This window comes from Oncorhynchus gorbuscha, linkage group LG19 (genome assembly GCF_021184085.1).
Source record: "Oncorhynchus gorbuscha isolate QuinsamMale2020 ecotype Even-year linkage group LG19, OgorEven_v1.0, whole genome shotgun sequence".
Classification (NCBI taxonomy): domain Eukaryota; kingdom Metazoa; phylum Chordata; class Actinopteri; order Salmoniformes; family Salmonidae; genus Oncorhynchus; species Oncorhynchus gorbuscha.
In genome coordinates, this window is record NC_060191.1 from 33,897,606 (window position 1) to 33,914,463 (window position 16,858).

A 16,858-nucleotide genomic window follows, 5' to 3' on the forward strand; every position below is an offset into this window, starting at 1 on the left:
GCTTCCACTCTTTATGTGCATGTGATGCCCAAAAGACGCTGCTGAATAAGGTGGCTAGGTGGAACGGTATTGTTGGCCTATACGCCTACAGGTGGGAGCGGTTGAGGATGGGATGGCTTATTGGTGAGTGTTGCCTACTCAAGTATATTTGCCATTGCTAAAGCAACTTGAGTTGTCCTAATGGTCCTCTCTTTGTAGATGTTTATTTTTTATTTTTTTACTGGTCAAGCCATAACTGAGCGAGCCAAATAAAACATTTTGGTTGTACTCAATCTCTGACACTAGCCCATTCTATTTCAGTCTGAAATAAATCTATTAGCATTTATAGGTTGCGCCTTTGTGTTTCATGGTATGGCGTTGTATATTCCCCACAGGCTTTAAATGGATGTTTTTGACCATATATGGTTCATTAGGGGCGTTTCTACATGCAAACAGCCAAGGTCGTGCACTAGCACTGAGGCTGAGAACAATTGGTATTTATCAATGGTTACCTCCTACTGGTGTGCTTATGACGCTTGTAGGGTTGTTTGTTAAGTTACATTTTCTATGGGTATGACCATTCTAAATTCCGTTTAAGTAGTATTTTAGAATAGTTTCTACTCAATGTTGATATGAAGCGTCCAGGAGTTCTCTTACAAAAAGCTCTTACTTTAAAATAGCATTATTTTCACAACATCAGTGTGGAAATATCTTTAAACTGGAATATCACAGTTCTTACTGAACTGCACCTTTACAGAAATAACTTATCCGGAGGACAGCTCCACTCGGTGTTAAATGTGTAGGCCTATATGAGACTCAGAATTGCAGAAGAGCAGTTTGTTTTGATAAAGACCAAGTAAACAGAACAGGCAGCTGAGTCTGGACAGTCTGTTTCCTCTCACTCCATATCCTTCCTCTTACATAACCCTGAACTGGGATCAGTTTGCATTCCTTAGGACTCCTCAATCCTCTCTGGCATTAGTTTTCAGATCTTACAGTGTGGAGTATGGACTGGACGCTACTTATCCTTCTGGTTGTTCCGACCGTGGTCCATGGGAACCCGACAGTGACTGTCAGAACTGGGTCAGGACCAACAGTGGGGTCTGATCAACACCCAAACAGTGTTCCTCTGAGCGAGGACACACAGACAACTACAGAGGTGAGTGAGCTACAAACCCCTAGAATCCACTACTCAGAGGAGGCACATCAGCATAGGCCTACATAACATGCAGAATGAGTCTCCAGTTTGTTTTGCATGAAAATACTGCTTTGACTTAACCTTGTCCAGCTTCTTGTTGTGATACATATTAGATAGTATTTCACAACCAAGTCGTGCTTTCCTGTCTTCCAGATTATATCAAATTCAGGCAACAAAATTCTAACGTCAACCACACAACCATCTGCTAAATAAATGAACAATGACACCCTGGTGAAACGGTTATTAAAAATACAATATTTTTTATTTTTGTTTAAAAAAAAAAAAATCTTCACATTTTTAAACAGCCCATTTATATTTTTTCAACTGGGCTATACATTTGAGTGCCCTCCCCCATCCCCCCTTGATGAAACCTTCACTCTTGCGCAGACATTTATAAACAAAACATGCCAATTTGAAAAATAAATCAAAGGAGTTTTTTGAGCGAGAATTAAGACGACTTTCGGGTATTAAGACATATATAAAAGCAACAGATACCATTAAGAAAAAAAAAGAAAAAAAGACATCTTATATGGTGAGCTACAGAGTGGCTAGGACAGGCAAGCCCCATACTATTGTGGAGGTCTTCATTCTTCTTGCTGCTGCGGATATGGCTGGGACAATGCTGGGGGAAAGGCCAAGAAAAACTATAAAGACAATGCCTTCATCAAACAACACTGTTTCATGACGCATCAGTGACATGGCAGGAGATGTTGTGAAACAATTACCGCTTCGCATAAAAGCCAGTGAATTCTATGCGTTACAGCTGGATGAGTCAACCGACGTGGCGGGCCTGGCACAGCTCCTGGTATATGTCCATTACGTTTATGGGGGTTCAATTAAGGAAGACATCCTCTTCTGGAAACCAGGAGACAATATTTTTTAAGTACTGGACAGCTTTGTGACATCAAATGGACTTTGGTGGTCAAGAAGTGTTGGTATCTGTACTGATGGTGCAAAAGCCACAACAGGGAGACATAGTAGAGTGGTAACGTGCGTGCAAGCAGTTGCTCTCAATGCCAGTTGGGTACACTGCAGCATCCACCGAGGGGGTCTGGCTGCCAAAGGAATGCCTGACAGCTTGAAAGACATTCTGGACACTACAGTGAAAACGGTTAACTTTTACATTTGTAAGTCGCTCTGGATAAGAGCGTCTGCTAAATGACTTAAATGTAAAATGTAAATGTAAAGCATGGCCCCTGAACTCGTGTATTTTCTGCACTATGCAATGATATGTGCAGCGACCTTGTAACGCTTTTACAACATACAGAAGTGCGCTGGTTATCAAGGGGCAAAGAATTAACACGTTGTTTTTAAATTGAGAGATGAGCTTATAGTTTTCTTTACTGACCATAATTTTCACTTGTCTGACAGCTTGCATGATGTCGAGTTTCTCACAGGACTGGCCTATCTGGCTGATGTTTTTCTCACCTGAATGATCTGAATCTAGGATTACAGGGAATCTCCACAACTATATTCAATGTGGGGGACAAAATTGAGGCTATGATTATGAAATTGGAGGTCTTCTCTGTCTGCATTAACAAGGACAACACATGTCTTTCCATTTTTTTGTGTGCAAATTAACTCAAGCTTACAGACAATGTCGAATGTGATACAGCGAAGCACCTGAGTATGTTGGGTGCGCAATTAAGATACTTTCCCCGAAACGGATGACACAAACAACTGGATTCGTTATGCCTTTCATGCCCCGCCTTCAGTCCACTTACCGATATCTGAACAAGAGATCCTCATCAAAATTGCAACAAGCGGTTCTGGTTTTGTTAAAATGTCATTTAAATCAGAAGCCACTGACAGATTTCTGGATTGGGCTGCACACAGAGTATCCTGCCTTGGCAAATCGCGCTGTTAAGACACTGATGCCCTTTGCAACCACGTACCTATGTGAGAGTGGATTCTCGGCCCTCACTAGCATGAGAACTAAATACAGGCACAGACTGTGTGTGGAAAATGATTTAAGATTGAGACTCTCCAATACAACCCAACATTGCAGTGTTATGTGCACCCTTTCAAGCACACCCTTCTCATTAACCTGTGAGTTAATCACAATTTTCGATGAACAAATAAAGTTTTATTTAAGACAGCAGAATTATTGATTATTTGTGCCCTAGTCCTATAAGCCCACTCTCACTTCCCACGTGCCGGGTTGTGACAACTCCTCACACTCCTCATGTTTAATACATGTATCGTATAGTGTGTGCGTGTGGCAGGCTTGCAATGATGGCAAAAAACAAAATTTGAGAGTGCCCTGACCCTGGTGCTAGAGGGGGTACGCAGCTGGAGGTTGAATGTTTGAAGGTGTAGGGGACTTTAAAAACTTTGGGAACCACTGAATTAGATAAATCTTATTTAATCATCTTCATTATAACAACAACATGCTGTACATAGTACAAAACCAGTTAATATACATGCCCAAGTTGAAGTCCAAACTTCGAGCTCGCCTCAAGTCTTCATAATAACTGCTAGGCAGTGGGGACAAGGCTGTTTGCTGGAGAGCCGAGGCCAAATGAAAATAGATACTTTAGGACGAGAGTATGACGGAAAACGAGGGTGAATCAAGGAAATCACTTGGTCATCTGTCTGACCATTTGTAGCATTTTGAATGCACATACGATATAATACACCCACCTTGGTAAGGCAGGGCCCAGTATGTTTACAGCAGGTTGAGCGCTGTTTGTGTTTGTCGAGCATTCCATTGCAGTACTGCAATGTGTTTACAATTCAGTGATTGTGTGTGTGTGTGGGGGTGGTCCACGCTCAGTTCTTCCACTTCCCCTTCTTGGCAGGCAGCTGTCCTGTTGACTCCAGGTATTTGTTGATGAGCTCCTCCTGAGTGCCAGGCAGACAGGGCTGGTATCTGCTGTACTCCATAGTGTACTCTCCTTTCCCCTGGACACAACACACACCCCCACATCAGTTCTCCAGAAAGGATCATAGTTCATTTCTTTGGACTAAAGTAAGTAGTCTAACAAAAACATTGGAAATACAAACTCAATATCATTGAAAATATATGGCTTCGTGTCCTTTATTTTTATGACGTCTTGACATCCGACTAGAGCAGCCAGTGCCTTACCTCTGTACAGGACCGGAGCTCTGTGGCGTAACCAAACATGTCATTCAGTGGAATCTGGGAAGAGGAAATGGAGATTAACCATCAAATACACAGTGACTGGACAGACGTTTAACCTATTCTGTCTTTCTAGAAATAAAAAGGGCATAGGAAGTATGAGTAGGACAGAGCTGCACTCACATCAGCATACAAAGTAAAGTAGCCCTCCGCCCCATCCTGCCCACTGATGACGCCATGGCGACGGTTGACCCCGGCGATGACAGTCCCTTGGAACTCATCGGGCGCCACAATTTCTACTGACATGATTGGCTCCAGCACGGCAACGTTGGCCTTCTCCATGGCTACCGAGAGAGGAGACATTCAGTAGGTCTGTCAAAAAGCTGAGAAGCATGGAAAAAGTATAGAGGGAGAACAACAAGGGTGCATTCTGGTTGGTTGACACCCACCTTGTTTAAGAGCACCCTCCCCTGCACGGATGAAGGAGATCTCATTCGAGTCCACCATGTGATGCGCTCCGTCTTCCAATAGGAACTTGATACCTGAGATCTTGTGACCAGTCAGAGGGCCTTTCTCACAGGCCTCTCTGAATCCCTGCAGGACAGAGTGATGAGTGAGGAGATGGAGAATGACTGACAGCAGTGGGCAAACTATGGCGGCAGGGTAGCCTAGTGGTTAGAGCGTTGGACTAGTAACCGAAAGGTTGCAAGTTCGAATCCCCGAGCTGACAAGGTACAAATCTGTCGTTCTGCCCCTGAACAGGCAGTTAACCCACTGTTCCTAGGCCGTCATTGAAAATAAAAATTTGTTCTTAACTGACTTGCCTAGTAAAATAAAAGGTAAAAAAAATAAAAAATAAAAAGGCCTGTTCAAGCCGATCCATGGGAGGTTTGAGTTTTAAAAAAGTACAAATTTAGAAAGGATAATGGACCGACATATTTTCAACTGTGTGCAATTTTTGTAGGCCACATTGATTTTGACAAACTAATATGTGCAGCCCTCAATTTCGAAATACCAATGTGGCCCTCGAGCCAAAAAGATTGCCCACCCTTGGGGTATGAGATAAGAGTTCTACTATAATTTCTACCTGAATAAAGCAACAGGATTTAAAAATATATATATATATCTTTTTTTAAATGGGAATTACACTTACTCAAGGGCCTAGGTGATTTTCAGAATACTGCCAGACATGCTTACCTTCTCAACAGCCGGCACAAACTGTTTGGGGATGTTAGTTCCGACAGTCTGGTCTTCAAACTCCACTTTTGTGTAGTTCTCTTGGTCCAGAGGTTCCAGAACTCCTATCACTTTACCGTACTGCCCAGAACCACCAGACTGCTTCTTATGGGTGAAGTCAAACCTGCAGAGACAAGCATATCGTCAAAATCAGTCATTCATTCAGAGGATTTTCATTAAAGCATTGCTAGGTAAATAACTGCTATAGTTGCCCAAACAATCAATACTTGCAAACAAAGTAGCTGTATGGTCATTTGCCATGCTTTTATGTTACAGTAGAGGGGGGAAATGTGTGGCCTGTCTCTTTAAAAAGGGGCGGTCCTAACTGAATTCCTGGCTTGGGAAGAAGCAGGAAGTTTCTACCCCTGCGTGTGGCTGCTCTTCCAGCGGTCTGAGTGTCTGCCAGCAACAGCGTCAACAGGCAGGAAGTTTCAGACTTTCCAGGCACAGGCAAGAACAGTTTCCTCCCTCTTCCTCCGACACTTTCTACGCTCCCCTTACTCACTATGTTTCTCTATAATCTCCCCCTCGGTCGTCTCCTTATCTAGAACCAGACTTCCTGCACCCACAGAGGTCAAAGTCCCATCAGAGCAGACAGACACTCTCCCAACCCTCCTTGCTCTCTCTCATTCCTCCTGTTCGCTCTCATTCCCCTCTCTTCTCTCCGGTGTGGATTAGGTGAGGGAGGTGGTGGAGGAAGTGATGATGACTGGCGTGCTGAACCCAAGTCACTACCCTGCCCGCCGGGCAGCCACGGTGGTCCAACACTACCTGAACACCCGCTACGGCTCACCCTACAGGTGGATATTTCTCAGCAAAGTACACAGTGGCAGCGCAGAGGTAAGAGTGGAGATGGGAAGATCAGCATACCTTGGGGAGTGTGTATGTGTGTGTGGGAGGTGGGGGGAGAGTTAATATTACAAAGCTAGTAAGGATCCTTGAAGAGGATGGATATGGGAGGTCAGTGTGGATAAAAAGTCAGTTATCAACAGCCGGCACATTAACAGACTTGGGTATATCATATCTATGTGCCTTAAGGTTTCCTATTGATTATACGGCTTATTTTGACGACTGTTTTAATTAAGTGGTTCACCTCTCTCTCTCTCAGGATGTGGCAGAGATGAGGAAGTATCAACTGGAGCTCACCATGCAGGAAATTATCAGTAACGTAAGATCCGACACACATTCTCTGAGTGACTCACTATTGCACAGACAACAGCAGTTTGAATAAATACATGGCTACACTGCCACGGTGATAAATACAGCTGTGTTAGACAACCTATATTCCCCTCTCCTGCATCTTCCCCTCTTCTCCTAAAATACTGCAACACCATTCCTTTCCCAAACACTCCTTTCCTATTCTCCATTTTCTCCTCCCCACCACAACCCCTCACCCTTTCCTCTCCCTATAAAAGGTTTCGGGGCAGTGCTCTGCAGAGCTCCTCTTTCCAGGAGGAGAGGGGCAGAGGGCTCCCCAGGTCCAGGCCTCCTGTGAGGGACTGCTTCAAAGCAACACCACGGCTCAGGAAGAGGCCTTCTACCAGCAACACAGAGCCAGCAATAACATGGTGTCAGGAAACGATATACCAGGTAGATATAGAGAGACAAATACACACAACTTCGTCAGCCTTAGCATAATGTCCAAACACGACAACCACTCAAATGACCATTTTTGTTCAGACTGTGGTCCATTTGTAGTCTTTCTGACCATTATGTGTTTGTGGTCTCTTTGACAGACAGCTACGGTCACATGGAGCCCAACATGAAGCCCTTCTGGCACCTTGGGGGTGTGGCCTCCAGTTTCATCATGCTGAGGGAGTCCAATGAGAGCACGCTTTACAACATGGCCCAGGTGGCCAACTTCACACAGCTGGTGAGCAGCCAAGAGATAGGTCGAGTTCCCGCCCGACTAGATACGCAGGCATTGCATTGCATCAACCAATGGTTACGTTCCACTCCATCGACTGTGCAGTCGGCATCAGATTGCTATACCATGTGGTTAGCTGATGGGTTAAATACCTATCCAGGCCTGGTATGCGTCTGCAATGTAGTCGGACAGTAACTCGACTAGTACCTCAGTGTAACCATGGAGACATCTGCCCAATTCCAAATTGACCCATAACTCCCGACCCACACACTTTCTGTCCATCCTTCTCACACTTGGTTCTGTCCATCCCTTAACAGGAGACCGAGAAGGACCAGCTGAGGGTTAACTACCATGTCCTGCTGCATGAAATGATTTCCCAGGTAACTAAAACATTCTGCAACCCGTCTTAACAGAACATCGGACGTCATGTTTATTATTATATGGGAACATTCTTGCGTGTGTGCAGGAGATCATCCACTGGAAGCTGCTAGTCACCTGGTCCCCAGAACAGGGAGTTCAAGTCCTGCAGACTGAGCTGCAGCCAAAGTGCCACAACTGCGAGACTCCTCCAAACACCACCAACTGAGATACACGGCAAAAATACTCCTCAGCCTTACTCAAAGTGCTGCAAAGTACACAAAGTATAGCACATCTTTCTTAGGACTTGAACGAAGGGTAAAAAGCCACTTTCTACCTGCTTTGAAAAGCTGAGCTTTACACATCACACTCGTCTTAGCTTTAGTAATAATGTTTCCCTTCGCCACTACTGCGTCAGAGGAGAGGATAGGGCACACGCCAATGGCCTTACTGCAGCTATGCGAATGCACTGCTTTTACGGCGTCGGCTTGTAAGACGCTTGGTAAGATATAACACGTTTGTAAAAGCGGTTTCTGTTAATATACTCTACTGATGAAGTAAAGGGGTCTAATAAATCCAGGGTCGGCCCTCCGGCGCCCGATTGGCTACTACACCGCCCTCCGGCGCCCCTGATTGGCTACTACAACGCCCTCCGACACCCTGGCCATCAGTTCATAGCGTTGACGCAGTTCTCACCCTCACTCCATTCCCGCTTCTCCCGAAGTTCACTCCCACTATCCTTGGTAGCTGTGGTGATGTGTGTGTTTATATGGGATTATCCAATTGTGAAACATTAATAAAAAATAATCTGCCAAATAAATGATTGTATTTTTTTAAGTTTGTGTGTGACGAAGACAATTAGTGATTAATTAAGGCAGTAGCCTAACCTAGCCTGTTAATGTTAGCTAGCTACTACTAGTGGATATCATTTTAGCGTAAAGTAATCTATAGAGATTTGAAACAATTTGCTACCATGTCTAAAAGACAAACTATCAGGAAGCAAATATATATATATTTTTTAAAGTGGCACTAAACCAAAGGAATTCGCTGGTGAAATTTATCAGTGTGGAGAATGACAAACACACGAGGACAGGCCATTCATTCGCCGAGAACAACGAGCCCCCGTTCGCTGATTCTAGCAGGGAAGAGGGCAAACCGGAGGAGTCCGAGCCATGCACTTCCACCGACGATGACAGCTCTCTGGCTGGACAAGAACAGGTGGTCACACCTCTAAACAATGCCGGCGAAGGCCCTACTATCTTGGACCCAGATTCGTCGCTCCCTGTCCCCGACGACGGTGGTGGTGCTGCTGCTAAATCTGACTCCTAGGCAAAAAACATAAAAGATCCCGGTGAGAGGCCAAAATATATGAATGGATCTTTATACAGATATGTTAGTGCAGGCTGGGCCACATCAGAATAAGGAGGGGAATTTCCCAAGAGACGAGGAGCAACGAAAGTTGTCGGTGGCCCACTACAAGGATGGCAAACGGGGAGAGACCAAGGCTTGTCTATTCCAAACAAAACGATGTAGCCTTCTGTTTTTGATGCAAACTTTTTTCACACGAGTGCAAATCTGCTCTAGTCAGGGAAGGAACCGGGGACTGGAAGAATCAGTGCCACCTTCTCAGCTCGCATGAGAAGTCACATGACCATCTAGATAGTTTTCAGAGGTGGAAGGAGCTGGAGATCAGGCTTGTGTTCAAGCAAACTCAGACGATTTGATTTCAGGACCATGGACAGCTACCGAGAGAGAACATCGCTGACTGCAATGCAGCACCACAGCAAAAGGAAAGAGGCCACTATAGGTGGAGACTAAATAAATAAATGCTGATGTTGGACAATCAAATTCGATATGTAAATAAACTAAATTCGTTAAGGCTGGGTCATTGACATAAAGCTTATTTTATTCCAGCGAAACGAGGCCCGCCATGCATTTATGAAAGCACTTGTTTCCAAAGCTCAAATGATCTCTGTTTTATAGTTCTACATGAATATTAAAAAACATGTTAAATATGTTCTATAAAAGTGTTATTTTAATTGTAACAATTATGGGGTCGTGCCATGTGTGATAACAGGTGGGATATTATTAATAAGAAACTTGTTTTCCTACTATAGGTAGTAGGTTGCATAGTGATAGCGACAATGTAACTCTCCGATGCTGGGGTTAAAGTAAAATTTCCTTCTGCCTGGTAAGGGACATAAGGGCATAAACATAGGCAATTTGAGCTTATTTCTTCATCTTCCAAAAAACAAGTGGTAAGCCTAACTGTTTGACAGACACATTTATCCTATCCATAGATGTTGGCCAAATACTCCAATACTGTCACATGCACTGATTAAATACCTCTGTGTCTGGGAAGGGCTTGGTGTGTTTGACTAAAAACCAGGGCTCCAATTGACTGAGGGTATCACATACCCTTTGTTAAAGAAAAGGGCCAAAAGGATCGTTTGCTTTATATTTTGAAATAAATACTTAAAACGTATCCAGATTATATCAAGCGTTCTATAACAATGCTTAATTCGGTGATACATTGTTAGAAACAAGCTTTAAAATGCTTGTGAAAGATGCATATTATTATTATTTTTTAATTTAACCTTTATTTCACTAGTTAAGTCAGTTAATAACAAATTCTTATTTACAATGATGGCCTACCGGGGAACAGTTAACTGCCTTGTTCAGGGCCCGAACGACAGATTTTGTTTGGGATCGAGCGGGGCAGATTTTTTTTTGACCTTGTCAGCTCGGGGATTCGATCCGCAACCTTTCAGTTACTGGCCCAACACTTTAACCACTAGGCTACCTATGGGGATATATTGATTCTTCTCTATGACAATCTGAAGCTAAACTGCAGGCTATAATACTCGAGGAGATAAAAAAAAGAATTGATTTAGCTATTCTGTCCCTATTAATTGAGCTTTTCTTTTTCTGAAAAGAGTAGATGTTTGTTTAAACCCGGTCAGCTTTTAGGGAAGTACTTCTACTGTTGGGTTATACAATGGACGAGTCGCAAGCAGTTGAAGTTTACAGTTCTCTGCATCAGTAGAGCCTCTGTCTGGGTAACGTTTGAAAGTGCCATGCTTAGATTCATAAGGATGTCTAAGATGTAATTATGCGTCTCACCTCGGGCGGCAGAACGTGCAGGGCATTGGCGATTTTGTCAATGTAATTGAAAATATTAGGCTATGTTATTGACATTGAACTGTTTATATAGCCTATTAACCAGATGTGTTACATTGTTTAATGTGTAGCATAGGCCTATTAATTGGCTGCTGTTATGTGCCTCCGACTTTTAGCTGAGAAAATAATTGGCCCAATACCAAACATATTGGGGGCGGGGCAGATTTTTGTCTTGGCGGCAGAACGTCCAGGACCGGCCCTGACTGAAGCCAACACTGTAAACAATTGAATGCTTCTGAGAGTGGTTCATTTGGACATCGTTGGCGCTTGTGTGTCTGTTAGGAGTGGTACTTACGGTACCGCACTGGTCACGCTCTCCCTGAAGGATACCTTTGGTTTTCCCATCACACAGGGGCAGTTATACTCCCTCTCCATCCTCTACAGAAAGACAGCGAGAAAGTAAAAGGTCAGCTTGATTTACTGCACTGAAATGCCATTAAAGATTCTAGATGTTTGGAAGTCTAATACATTCACGACAACTTAAGCGACTGTAAAAACAGGGTGAAACAAAAACACTGCGGACAGAAGGATCGTCAGATCTCCGGAGAGCTGAGCCCTAGACTTGTACCTGTGAGTAGATCTCCAGGTGCAGCTCTCCCATACCAGAGATGATAGTCTCCTTGCTTTCTGTGTCAAAGTGGACCCTGAACGTGGGGTCTTCTCTGGTGAAGCGGTTGATGCCTTTAGAGAACTTATCCATGTCATTCTGATCCACAGGAAGAGAGTTTATTATTATAGAGAGACGCTAATTACTGATAATACATGCTCATATACTCTACTGAAATAGTATCGAGCCTTAGTATGGTCATTTAGACTCCTCATACTACAATGAATATGAGAGGGACCCACCTTGTTGGACGGCTTCATAGACATGGAGATGACAGCCTCTGGAATGTGGATGGACTCCTGTGGGAGAAACACATGTTGAATGATGCACAAGGTCATAACATTATAACAAATTGAGTCTTTAAATACATGTTAGTGAGTGCTGAATGGTTGTTTATCTAGTCTGGACAATGGCCATAGGGATGTACCATGGAGAGGTTGGCGCTGGTCCGGGAGGTGAAGGTGTCTCCGCTGGCACAATCGATCCCAAAAAGGGCACAGATGTCCCCTGCATACACCTCCTCTACATCCTGACCAAACAGTTTGACGACACCAAATTAAGATTGTTTCAGTTATAAAAATGTATAAATAAAGTTGCTTGTAAATCGTGAGATGTTATCACTAGGATAAATCAGGTAGGGGGATCTGGGTCATTGGTTCTGGGTGGTAGAAACAAACTAAAAAACAAATACGGAACATTACCGTTCTAACCAATCACAGTGCTGTGCCTTACATAGCACTGAATCCGTTGGTCTACTCTATTTACATTCACTTCCTGGTTCTCACCTCCATCTGGTCAGCATGGAGACGCACTAGCCTCTGCACACGGACCTTCTTGCCAGTGCGTGTATTGATGATATACTCTGTCTTCTTCAGACAGCCCTGGTATACACGCACGTACGTCAGCTGACCAAACCGACCCGCCTAGAACAGAGTAAGGGGAAGAGAGGAGAGAAAGGCCACAATCCCCATATACGGTTTATCACACAAATAAAGTGTATACAGTAGAAGTGCCAGATTAGTTGCTGAAGATGGTTTGCCACACAGTGTTTGAGCGCTGTGATGTGTTCACCTCCAGTTTGAAGGCCAGGCCAACGAAGGGCTGCGAGGCGTCTCTGGTGGGATCCATCAGGATCTTAGTACTGTCACTGGACTCCCTGACACAGGGGAAACAGCACAAGGACAGTGGTGAAATCTTCCATTGACATCAATAGATCAATGGCACAAAACGTCAAGTTACGCATGCATTGTTCAAGTTTGTCCCCGAGCCCATACTCTGACCGGATTTTGGCATATCAATTCATCATTCAAAGACGGTCGTGTCATATTGAATGGTGCCACTGTCTAGGCACAGAGGTCATACTCACTCATCGTTGAAGAGGGCGTAGTTGTTGACCTCTGTGGGGTTGGGCAGATAATCCAGCACTGCGTTCAATAGAGGCTGGACCCCCTTGTTCTTCAGGGCAGTTCCCACCAGCACGGGGCTGAAGAGCCGCTGCACTGTGGCCCTGCGTATGGCTGTCTGTGGTAGGAGAGACGGGAGAGGTCAGGCCCCAGGGGGCAGAGTTCTTAGGTCATAGCAGAAAAACATGACTGATGCGGAAGATCAAATTACATAATTTATTGCGATGTCCGAAGACATAATGAACAGAAACACACACACACACACACACACACACACACACACACACACACACACACACACACACACACACACACCTTGAGTTCTGGCACAGTGGGAATCCTCTCCTCCAGGAACATCTCGCCCAGGGTCTCGTCAGCGTTAGCCACACACTCCACCAGCTCCTGTCTCCTGTCTGCAGCCTCCACACGGAACTCCGCCGGGATCTCATCGAACCGAATATTCTGTCTGCAGGAACCACAGAGGACAGGAGGATTCGTCTTTTTTTCGTACATTTTTTCTTCTTCCAGTTAAGAGGGTTGACAGCTATGGAAATGTTTCAGGCCTGAGATGTAAGTAATCTCTAAATGCCTGCCGTTATCACACATTCTCCATTCTCTTACCCGAATGGGCCCTCGAAGTACATGCTGCGCTCCTCTATGAGATCTATGATGCCCTTCATGTTCCCCTCCAGACCGATGGGGATGTTCACAAAGGCTGCGTTGTGGCTCAGCTTGGTCCTGTCAGAGGGAACACAGTCGGACTCAGAACAGAGCTTATGAAAAAACCAGATTAGTCGATCCGTCTACTCCACAGTATCTGTATATCTGCTGACCTCATGGCCTGCAGGGCGCGGCTGGGGTTGGCTCCCATGCGGTCCAGCTTGTTGATGAAGGTGAGGAAGGGAACATTGTAGCGTTTCATCTGTCTGTTCACGGTCAGGGTCTGGCACTGGACCCCTCCAACTGCACATAGGACCAGGATCGCCCCGTCCAAAACACGCAGGGCTCGCTCCACCTCGATGGTGAAGTCCACATGGCCTGGACAGGACAGAGAGGAGGAAACTGGGGTTAAAGCAAAAATACATCCTAAGTTCAACAGCTGTTGGCTACACTAGCATCGATCTGTGACCTATGGTATATCTATCAAAAAAAAAAAAAAAAAATAACCTGGTCATAAGATCTGTGTTGCCACTAATGCAAATCTTTCTGCCAGGTACAACCATACCTGGGGTGTCGATGATGTTGATGTTGTAATCCTTATAGACGGTGTATGTGGCAGCTGACTGGATGGTGATGCCTCTCTGCCTCTCCAGCTCCATCGAGTCCATGGTGGCCCCGACTCCATCCTTTCCCTTTACCTATAGAGTTAGAGGGAACCACAGTATGTATAAATAAACACAAATAATAGTATTAGTCTGTCTGTCTCCCTCTAAAACACGCAGGGAGGCGGGCGCAAATACACACTTCAACTAGCTACTACAATAAATCAGAGCCAGATTATGATCATGATTAACTCACCTCATGGATCTCTGCTATCCTGCCCGTGTAGAAGAGGACGCGCTCCGTGAGTGTGGTCTTCCCCGAGTCGATGTGCGCCGAGATTCCGATGTTGCGGATTCTTTCATTGGGGACGATATCAGAGGAGCACGACCGACAACTGTTCATCAACACCTATAAAATGAAGAATTTATTTTGACATCTTTCAGAATAATTTCTATATTATTAGCTAACGTTATACAACGCGAGACAGGACAGCCAGTGGTTAGATAGCTAACCTAGCGTGTCCATTTCCATCCCTTCTCACCTGTCCTATTCTCAACGGCTTGGGGTATTTTCTTACCTTTTTTAATGTTAGTGTTCCCGGTTTCCTTAAATGTGTCTGACCTAAGGTTAGTCCTGCTTTTAGAAGTCGCATTTTGATGGTAGACAGGACGGGTTTAGCTCCGTTTACACAACCCCCACTGGATGTCAGTCAACCCGTGAAAGTCACCGTACTGCACGCCGGTTCATTGTGAAACATTACTTCCTGGACTACGGCAGGTCTGAGGAGTCAAACTTGGGGGGGATCGACAAAATCCACTTTGCCAAATTTAACAGTGACTCACATTGGCAAGGCGGACAAACGTGTGCTCGTTCATTCCCAAAAATCCAAACGTAGCAACAGACAAAGCCATCTTACACTGAACAAAAATATGAATGCAACATGTAAAGTGTTGGTCCCATGTTTCATAATCTGAAATAAAAGATCCCAGACATTTTCCATACACACAAAAGCATATGTCTCTCAAATTCTGTGTACAAATTTGTTTACATCCCTGTCAGTGAGAATTTCTCCTTTGCCAAGATAATCTGTCCACCAGACAGGTGTGGCATGTCAAGAAGCTGATTAAACAGCATGATCACTACACAGGTGTACCTTGTAATGGGGATAATAAAATGGCACTCTAAAATGTGGAGTTTTGTCACATAACACTATACCACAGATGTCTCAAGAGAACGTGCAATTGGCATGCTGACTCCAGGAATGTCCACCAGAGCTGTTGCCAGATAATTTAATGTTAATTTCTCTACCATAAGTCGCCTCCAACATCGTTTTAGAGAATTTGGCAGTATGTCTAACCGGCCTTACAACCGCCATGTGTAACCTGCCCAGGACCTCCACATCTGGCTTCCTCTCCTGTGGCATTGTCTGAGGGGGTACTGAGGAGTATTTATGTCTGTAATAAAGCCCTTTTGTGGGGGAAAACTAATTCTGATTAGCTGGGCCCTGGTACCTCAGTGGGTGGGCATAGATTCCAAGTGGGTAGGCCTATGCCCTCCCAGGCCCACCCATGGCTGCACCTCTGCCCAGTCATGTGAAATCCATAGATTAGAGCCTAATGAATTTATTTATATTGACTAAATTCCTTATATGAACTGTAACTCAGTCAAATCTTTGAAATTGTTGAATGTTGCATTCATGCTTTTGATCAGTATAAATCATGTTATGTGCTCCTAACTTTTTGAAAGTGGAGAGCACCAGTGCTACCAATTTAAAAAAAAGTTTATTTCGAGCCCTGGATGAAATACAGTACTCCAGCCTACACAGGAAAACATGTATGCTTCTGCTTTTAGAAGATTATTCCGTGAGCTGTTGCAGTGTTCGGTTTATAACATGTCGTGAATATTACTCACCATAATATGTATTTGGTTGAACTGAGTCACACACAGGGCCTATCGTTGGCTATTGTTTGGCTATGACTTGGGCAGAGTTTATTATGAGAGTGGCCTTGGCTTTATCCGTGTCCTTCTTTTCCATGTCATAAAAGGTGTGGCGTGCAGTGAGCAACTTCAACGGAAGGACTCGAGCCTTGGGGACCGGAAGGAAGATGGATCCAGCATGGCCGGACAGAATGGAGATGCTCAACTAGATGCAACTAGAGGACGAGAAGGATGACTGTTTCTGGAGTGGAGGAATATTGAATATGATGGAAGACTGTGATAAAGGAAATGGAGCAAAAGGGGGCTAAAGTTGTAAATGAGCATAGGTTTTTGGTTGGAGTACGATTCACTAGCAATAATATTTTTTGGGAGGGAGATCCATTTTGAAGTATCAAGGATGGTAAAATATGCATTATGAAAGGTGGAGTTGGTCAGAGAGACCAGAAGTGGTTTTGTTTTAACTTCTTCTGTGCCCGAAAGAGCAGAAGGAAAAGGCATTAAGGCTCTATAAAGTATCGACAAATGAAGTGGAGAGTCTCGATTTTTGGAGCAGAGCATCGTTAAAAGGTGTAATCTCTCATGTCGCATTGGATTTTGAGGCCTTGTGGTTTACGGAGGAACACATCAGGAGTCGTTGGAGCACGCTGTCTGAACCGTGCATTGGATTGAAAAAGATGGGAAAGCCTGTTGCTATTATTGATGTTTGACGAAGAGTATCTCCCTTCACATGTGAAGCGGGGATATGTGA

At 44.4% G+C, this 16,858-nt stretch overlaps 2 protein-coding genes across 3 annotated transcripts; one reads left to right on the forward strand and one right to left on the reverse strand.

Annotated features, from left to right (window-relative positions):
- The first annotated feature begins 595 nt into the window (after positions 1 to 595).
- lxn (latexin) lies at positions 596 to 8,539 on the forward strand. 2 transcript variants are annotated; one of them, XM_046314174.1, is made up of 7 exons: positions 596 to 1,138; positions 6,174 to 6,335; positions 6,604 to 6,663; positions 6,911 to 7,085; positions 7,232 to 7,368; positions 7,680 to 7,742; positions 7,829 to 8,539. In XM_046314174.1, exons 1-7 carry the CDS (start codon positions 986 to 988, stop codon positions 7,946 to 7,948), a joined length of 870 nt encoding a protein of 289 aa, XP_046170130.1. In that variant the 5' UTR covers positions 596 to 985; the 3' UTR covers positions 7,949 to 8,539. The 2 variants fall into 2 exon arrangements, with proteins under 2 accessions (XP_046170130.1, XP_046170132.1); XM_046314176.1 differs by lacking the exon at positions 596 to 1,138 and adding an exon at positions 5,808 to 5,945.
- gfm1 (G elongation factor, mitochondrial 1) lies at positions 3,527 to 15,181 on the reverse strand. The gene is made up of 18 exons (XM_046314173.1): positions 14,750 to 15,181; positions 14,428 to 14,580; positions 14,135 to 14,267; positions 13,743 to 13,947; positions 13,531 to 13,647; positions 13,225 to 13,375; positions 12,873 to 13,027; positions 12,578 to 12,662; positions 12,292 to 12,429; positions 11,934 to 12,035; positions 11,749 to 11,805; positions 11,468 to 11,605; positions 11,195 to 11,277; positions 5,457 to 5,619; positions 4,709 to 4,853; positions 4,443 to 4,603; positions 4,266 to 4,319; positions 3,527 to 4,081 (listed from the first exon to the last, which is right to left on the reverse strand). Exons 1-18 carry the CDS (start codon positions 14,822 to 14,824, stop codon positions 3,950 to 3,952), a joined length of 2,247 nt encoding a protein of 748 aa, XP_046170129.1. The 5' UTR covers positions 14,825 to 15,181; the 3' UTR covers positions 3,527 to 3,949.
- Between the last annotated feature and the right edge of the window lie 1,677 nt (positions 15,182 to 16,858).